At 42.4% G+C, this 8,588-nt stretch overlaps 1 protein-coding gene across 1 annotated transcript in view; it reads left to right on the top strand.

Moving 5' to 3' along the window:
- The first annotated feature begins 1,597 nt into the window (after positions 1 to 1,597).
- LOC124788395 (arylsulfatase B-like) overlaps positions 1,598 to 8,588 on the top strand; it is an 87,744-nt gene continuing 80,753 nt past the window's right edge. Inside the window, exon 1 of the mRNA XM_047255661.1 lies at positions 1,598 to 1,705. Coding sequence (XP_047111617.1) covers positions 1,598 to 1,705 — 108 coding nt within the window. The remainder of the gene's footprint in view (positions 1,706 to 8,588) is intronic.

Genomic DNA, 8,588 nt, shown 5'->3' with positions numbered 1-8,588 from the left:
CTCACATCTCGCCCCTTTCGGTATACGCTTGAACAGTGTTGCAGAGACTTCCCAACAGCGCAGCAACAGCACCTCAGCATCGAACTAAACGGGGGACGCTGTCTGAAACCCAAACATACGTGGCTAGAGAGACCTTTTGAAGTCTCTGACGTCAATGGTGTAATATGTGCAGATTGAAGCTACGATTTCAAGTTTGTACCAAGGCCAAGTTCCGATCTGAATTTCGTCTGAGGAGAGAAGAATTCCGACATAGTCCCTGCAGTACCGGAGTGACGCTGTGCCAGGGTGGCGTAGTGGCTATCACACCTGCCTAGCGAGCAGCAGGCCCAAATAATAATTCTCACCTTGACACAAATTTCCCTTCGTCGCTTCATTCTGTATACGTATATTACGACCAAAATCTATTTGAAAACACCACTTTACCCAAGCAGTTAAAGAAATGCAACATCACGAAGAAAGCAGAAAGATCTCTTTAATAATAAAATTCAGCTGCCTATTCGTTAGTGCTATTTTAATTTATAGCAGTTATATACTATTTCTTTTACATATCAAATTTGTTTTAATGTGTATTAAAGTGGTAAAACCATTTTTGAGTTGATTATTACATCCGCAAATCTGTCTGCTAGCTTAGAAAAATAAAATAAGTCTTTTTCCTTACGATTTTAAAAGTACTAAGGATGTATGTGTAAAATGTCCCTTCTTGAAATATTTTTTGCATTGAGTCTAGATCTGCTCTCAAGTTACCCGATTTTGTCATATTTTAGAAGGTATGGAAGCTTTAATAATCTCATTTATGTTTTAGTGATATTTATTCATCTGACGCGTTTAGATTATAGTTGTAAGAGTTTTTAATATCCAGCATCTGCATAGTAAATGTTACTTTTCAAAACAGTCATTTCATTGAATTATACTGTCACCGACATTTGAAATAGGAAACGTACAATACGGCTTTGGAAGGATCGTTTTGTGTCTGTGGGATCAACAAGCAGTCAACAATATTTTACTGTTGTTATAAATATATCTTATGCATAAAACATGGAATTCACCCAATGCAAATTTTCAGTTGGATTCAAAGAGTTTGTCGTTAGGTGTCGCGATGGACTTTGCTTCTATTATCGATTAAGCAGCTCTGTCACAAAGTGGTGTTTAATGAATGAGGCAGATATCGCTTGGTTAATGGACCACAATAAATTATATTTAATTCCTCGGAAACGTAAAGTGTGACGTTTTGTGTGACTTTTGGTTGTGCTGTTTGGCATTTGCGGTGATTACTGGCGGAAGTTGCCAGAAAACAGCTAGTGGGAGCGTATTCAGTATTAGTCGTCCATGTGCGTTTCCATAAGCAGTTGTTTTGTTACAGGGCATTACTTATTGACTTCTGACCACTCACAAGTTTAATACAAATTTTCTGGTAAAATCGACGTTGGTGTCCCTATTTTGTAAGTGTTGCAATGCCAAAATGTGATATACACCAATAAATCTTTGCCAAACACTTTGCGTAGTTTGCCCAGCGCGCCTAGATTACTGCTGCCAAAGCTAAATCTACTCGAACTCTACGCCTCGTAATCAATTTGTTTTTGGCTGATTGCAGTAGAAGATGTGCCTGCTGCTAGCTGCCGTGTGGGTTTTAGTCCTTTTGGAATCCAAAGGTGCTATAGCGGCGTCAGAGCAGCCCAACATCATCTTCATCTTCGCTGATGACCTGGTAAGAGATTCTACGCCTGACAGTTGTGCAAGCGGGCTGTCGTTTCATTCTCGTAACAAATGCCTATTAAGTTCAGTACAGCGCAAACGCTTTATGCAATTTGTTACCGAGTATACTAGAGTATGAAGAAAAGTTACGTCACCCGAATTCTTTAATTAATGTGACTCATTGGTATACAATAATTTCAAACGTCTTATTACTTTACAAATAAGTTAACGTATGAAATTTTTGCGCTCCAATATAAAAGAAGCCAACTTTTCACGCACATGAATGTTTATGACGCCATTTCTCTCAAACTGTGTATTGTACATTGATAAAATTCTGCAGATTCATTCAGTGATATATGTGGTGCCTGTAGTGCATAATGTGGTGTGAACAGATGTAGCAGAAAAGAAGGAATAGCCGCGCAGTCTTAGGTGGTTTGCCACGGTTCACACGGCGCCTCCCTGGGGAGGTTCGAGTCTTCCCTCGGGCATGGGTACGTGTGTTCTCCTTAGCGTAAGTTAAGTTAGACAAACTAGTGTGTAAGGATCGATGGACTCAGCAGTTTGGTCCCATATTTTGCGGGGCGTTTCATCGAGAAAGAGTTTAGAGAAGATCTGAAAGTATGTGTAAGGTCTGTAAGTAGCAAATCACTATGTGCTCTCATTTTGGGTGAAATGCTGGATGAATTTAGTCCGGGTGATTCACACACTGTGAGGTTCACTGGCTCAATACACGTACTATTTCTACCTTTAATACTTAACTTATCGCGTTAACATTTCAACGGGAGATTATCTACCTCTTAATGAAAGCCTAGGACAGTAATTTAAATTTTTAAATGTGATCAATAATTACGAGAAATATTGATACCCAAATTTTTCTTTCCACTGGAAGTCCTAGAGAGGTTGCCTGCAGCTGGAATGGATGACGAGTTGGCCGTCCTAGCAGTTTAATAATATACACTGACGGAAAAAATGTCGGGATACTGAAACATAATTCATTTAGTGTAATGAAATTTCGAGAATACATTTATCTATGGAAGATATTTAAGTGTTTAACATTGCAAGGCCACAGGTAAAAGTAAGAGAGAGATAAATTATTCAAATTAAGAAATGCTGGGACACCAATAACCACTGTAACTGACAAAATGTTGAATGCAAATGTGCATGCATTTTGTTGTACAGGTGCCTGACGTCAGTTTGTGGTATGGGCTTGCATGTCTGTTACGCTTGGTCGTTCAATTCTGGAACGGCTAACGCTGTTTGTGGATGACGTTGCAGTCGGCGTTCGATGATGACCCATATATCCAGAATGAGATTTTCACTCTGCAGCGGCATGTACGCTAATATTAAACTTTTTGGCAGATTAAAACTGTGTGCCGGACCGAGACTCGAACTCTGGACCTTTACCTTCCGCGGGCAAGTGCTCTACCAACTGCAAGGTTCGCAGGAGAACTTCTGTAAAGTCTGGAAGGTAGGAGACGAGGTACTGGCAGAAGTAAGGCTGTGAGGACGTGGCGTGAGTCGTGCTTGGGTAGCTCAGTTGGTAGAGCACTTGCCCGCGAAAGGCAAAGTTCCCGAGTTCGAATCTCGGTCCGGCACACAGTTTTAATCTGCCAGGAAGTTTCGTGTCCCATATATTCTCGATTGGAGACAGCATTGGTATGTGGGCGAGCGTTATCCTATCCGAAAACGCCCTCTGGAAAGCTCTTCATGAATGGCAGCACAACTGGTCGAATCATCAGACTACGTACAGTGTCTCATGGTGCTCGGAATAATCACGACACTGTTCTTGCTGTCATGCGGAATTCCACACCAAGCCGTAACTCCAGTTGTAGATCCTGTGTGTCTAGCACGCAGGTAGGTTGGTCGCAGGCCCTAACGAACACACTTTCATCACTGTCACCGAGGCATAAGCAGCTTTCATCAGAAAACATAACAGGCCTCCAACCCGCCCTCCAATAGTATCTCGCCTGACACCACTGAACTCGTAAATGCCAGTGGTTTGGGGTCAGTGGAACGCACGCTGCAGGGTGTCTGGTTGGGAGCTGTCCTTGAAGTAACCATCCTTAACAGTTCGTTGTGTCACTGTGGTGCCAACTTCTGCTAAAATTGCTGCTGCAGATGCATTATGATGCGCTAGAGCCACACACTGAACACGATGGTCTTCGGTTGCCATCTGGCCGTCCGGAGTACATTCTCATTATCACCGTGCCAGCAGTCATTTACAGTGACTGTACTCCTGCCCAGTCTTTCTGGAGTATAGCGGAAGAAAAACCCTGCTTCTCGTAGCCATATTATACGGTCTCGTTAAAACTCAGTGAGATGTTGATAGTTGCGTATATGTTCCCTTAAAAGCATTTTTGACTAACATCATCCCGACACGGTCACTCTTAAACGTAACTAAAGCTCGCGATCCTCACAGTGTATACTAACACTACTGAAGCTACTCTTATGCGACTGGCGTGAAATTTGAGTCTTTCAGATGTAAGAACATGACTACCAACTTCCGCTCATGTCGCACAACTCCTTCTTCATGCTGCAACCTTTTCTTTCTTTCTTCTTTTTTTTTTACGTCAGTGTACGTTATACTACTACTGACCAGATTAAAATAGTTATTGGTTTTGTTACTATTATTATTACCATTTGCCAATTTTAACATTCTAATTTACTCATTCTACCTATTTAACTTTACCATTCTTCTACACGGGAGAACACCGTACATCCACATTACGAATCAACAACAATCTGTTGAACTTACGTAACAAAGCATCCAAGTTTATGCTTCAACAATAAGTAATTGCGCCGATAGCTTTTCACCACACACAATGACTCCTTCAAAATCCATTCCAGTCTTTAAACAATGCAGGTTTGATGCTAAAATTTTGCACTTTCCCATGGCTGATTTTTTTCTCAGGAAAAACAAGAATTCCACAATGACAAATATCGTGAGTACTCATACAGTTAACAGAACCATCATAACATTCTTGTTATATTGTCAGCGCAAAAGAGATCGAAAAATTCCACGACACACTGGAAGGATAGTAACAGGTCGATTCGTCCCATTTGAAAGTGTGATGCAAATGCTGTGGGAAGTTAAATGGTAAACCGTGGAAGGAAGACGACGTAGTTGTCGAGAAACCATGTTGTATTCGAAGAAGATTGTTGGACAATCCTGATGTAACAATCGCGTATTACGCGTTGGGATCATGAGGATAAAGTGACAGATGAGAAGGTGATTAGGGCATGTACTGAGGCACATAGTCACCTTTTCCTCAGAACACGGATGAAATAAAAGATGAAACAGGCAATTTTGCTATGAGGTAACATCCACTATATAAAGAACTATGGATTTTGTAGTATGTACGTACATGAATATGTACAATAAATAGTGAACATTGTAAGAACATCGTGATCGACATCCTTGCGAGGCAGCTACGTGGCAGCAGGCGCTAGCGTCTCGCCTTTTCTGGCTGAAAGACTATATTCGTATTGCATCGACAATGTGAATTAGTAGTGAGGGCGAGAAGGCAGTTGTGGAGCGGTGTCGGGCGAGTGGGCGTGTAACGAAAAAGTCTCGAGACATAAATACACCAATTTGAATTGCAAAGTGTCTAAAACGCGTTGAGGAAATATTCCGTTGGGGTAAACTATTGATTCGTTCGTGCCTTTTAAAGTTAATTTTGAAAATTGTCTGTTTCATCAAAGTGAATGAGTGCCATACTGTTAGGGGCGTTTTACCATTGAGTAAAATAAATTGAAGGACATTATGTTTTATTTCAGAAGAACATTGCCAAAATTTACTACAAATTTTGCAGTAAATGATAATTCATGACAACTAGAGTTAAGCTACGTATTAGTTTTCTGTCTCATCGTTGGTGAAGTAAATCCCCCTCCGCCTATAGTCCGATAACCAACGATAAGGATAACGGTGGGATCTCTTATAATTATGGGGTTAAGAGCTAACAAGAAATTGTAAAAAGAATGTTTAAATTCGTTTTCCTCGATAACTCTCAATGCAAGTAGTGAGCACGTTAATAAAACCACCGTAATTTGTGCCATGTTCTGATACAGTTATAGTAACTCCTTTACACTCTTGCTGATGAGCAGCTAAATGGTTATTGGGAGGTTATATAAGTAACTTACCTAAAACTAATACTTCCGTATTATTACAGAGTGTTACATCCGAAATACGTAGAAATGTTACAGTCCAAAAATTGAAATAGGCGTTTGTCAGCCTGTCGCTAGCAGGAAGGCATGAGGTCATCCGGTAATTTTTACATTTTTATAAACACAGACAAATTTCTTGTTTTTCCTATAAGATGGTCCAAATGCCTGCGCAAGATATTTCTGTCACCACAACAAGGATGTTGGTTACACGGTCAGGGTGTGTGTGTGGTTTTGTAAGTATCTATGCAACAAGTCTGAATTGATCTGTGGTTTTAGTGCGCTAGTATAATTACTTGTTCATTATGCTGAATGACAAATAGCACTGATAATTCAAACAGAAATACCAGTAATGAATAATTCATCTGGACTTAATTCGAAGCGACTCATACTATCAAAAAAGACTAATTACTCATAACATTACAACACCAATACGTTCTCGTAATCGACGATTGGCAGGCACTTGCATGAACAGTGATGAGAATCTTTTCAGGTTGTCTGGTCGATTGAGATACTATCTGAAACTTCCCGGCAGATTAAAACTGTGTGCCGGACCGGGACTCGAACTCGATACCTTTGCCTTTCGTGGGTAAATGCTCTACCAAGAGCAGAAGAGCTTGTGTGGGGTTTGGAAGGTAGGAGACGAGATACTGGCAGAACTGAAGCTGTGGGGACGGGTGGTGAGTCGTGCTTGGGTAACAGTTGGCAGTCTGCTTTCCGCAGTCGTGCGGCGCGGACGTCTGTTTACGCCGCTGCCGCGGTGCTTAGGGCGTACGCGATTGTTTACTTCGCGTTAGCTTTCGCTAGTGCTTGCGCTTTCGAGCTGGAATGGCTCATTCGTACCGACAATCTACAATCAAGATCAGCTTTAATGATGAATTTGCGCGGCCGAATGCATCTGAAATAGAGCGATTTCTAAATGAAGAAATTAAAATTGAACCACAAGACACGATTTGCGTCCACTTCTCTATCATACGCAATGTGGTCTACGTCAAACTGATCAACGACACGATGTATGACAAGATAGTATGCGACCGTAAAGATGGACTTAAATTTAAACATTCAGACGGCCATGTCGGAACGGTAGCAACTGATCATGCGGGACTGTAAGAGTGTTTGAGCTACCATTTGAGGTTCCGGTTGAGATGTTGGTTAACGCGCTACAACCATACAGACGGGTACTTAGTCACATAACAGAAAAATGGACAACCTTCACCACATATCCGGCACTTAATGGTGTGCGACAAATACCGATCGAGCTATCAAAACATGTGCCTTCTTATTTCACAACTGGAGGCTGCAGAGCCATAGTCATTTACGACGGTCAGCCGAAAACTTGCTCAGGTTGTGGTCAGGAAGGCCACGTTCGCTCAACGTGTCTCCAACGAAGAATTGCACAGACACCGACAGGTTAAGGTCTAGCAATACCTGTGGCGATGTCTCTCCCTCTCACATATGCAAATGTGTTCCGTAATCATCGACAGTCGAATAGTGCCAACGGCTGTCTTCGTTACCGACAGCAGTGGTGACAGAGACACTCACCCATATTCGGATACGAACCGCACACACATAAGCAACGGTCTCCAAAACGGCGCAAGAAACGACGTCTAGCCCCTTCGGACGACTCCTTACTACGTATGCACGTCGACGATCAAGAAAGGACCGAGGAAGACGGCCACCTTACAGAGGGTCCAGAAGTCCACTGTCTCGAAAGCAGCATACGTGAAGAGTGACCTGAAAACCTTGACAACGCACGGCAACCTGCAGTCCACTCCCACTAACCAGCATTAGAAGAGGAGCAACAGAGAGACGTGGCTGGCGAGCCTCAGCCCACGGAAAACTTGTCCCAAGGAGAGTGGGCTGATGATTGTGGAAGGGACCCACCGACAGTCGCAACTGGCGACACGGCGGGGGCGGCGCCCCTCTAAAGTTCAACTTATGTCCAACGACGGCGGGCAGGACGGGGTAACGTAACGTGCCAGTACAACAGCAGGCGGCGTAAGCACCCATGGACGATATACAGGGTGATTCAAAAAGAATACCACAACTTTAAAAATGTGTATTTAATGAAAGAAACATAATTTAACCTTCTGTTATATATCATTACAAAGAGTATTTAAAAAGGTTTTTTTCACTCAAAAACAAGTTCAGAGAGGTTCAATATGGCCCCCTCCAGACACACGAGCAATATCAACCCGATACTCCAACTCGTTCCACACTCTCTGTAGCATATCAGGCATAACAGTTCGGATAGCTGCTGTTATTTCTCGTTTCAAATCATCAATGGTGGCTGGAAGAGGTGGCCGAAACACCATATCCTTAACATACCCCCATAAGAAAAAATCGCAGCGGGTAAGAACAGGGCATCTTGGAGGCCAGTGATGAAGTGCTCTGTCACGGGCCTCGGGTAGTTGACGTTCAGGTTTCATAACTAACCTTTTTCGTAGGACTCTCCATAAAGTTGATTGTGGAATTTGCAGCTCTCTGCTAGCTCTGCGAGTCGATTTTCCTGGGCTGCGAACAAATGCTTGCTGGATGCGTGCTACATTTTCATCACTCGTTCTCGGCCGTCCAGAACTTTTCCCTTTGCACAAACACCCATTCTCTGTAAACTGTTTATACCAACGTTTAATACACCACCTATCAGGAGGTTTAACACCATACTTCGTTCGAAATGCACGCTGAACAACTGTCGTCGATTCACTTCTGCGATACTCAATAACACAAAAAGCTTT

Source organism: Schistocerca piceifrons, chromosome 3, assembly GCF_021461385.2.
Source record: "Schistocerca piceifrons isolate TAMUIC-IGC-003096 chromosome 3, iqSchPice1.1, whole genome shotgun sequence".
Classification (NCBI taxonomy): Eukaryota; Metazoa; Arthropoda; class Insecta; order Orthoptera; family Acrididae; genus Schistocerca; species Schistocerca piceifrons.
Note: the sequence above shows the minus strand (reverse complement) of the source record. Positions and strands in the feature narration are given on the sequence as shown.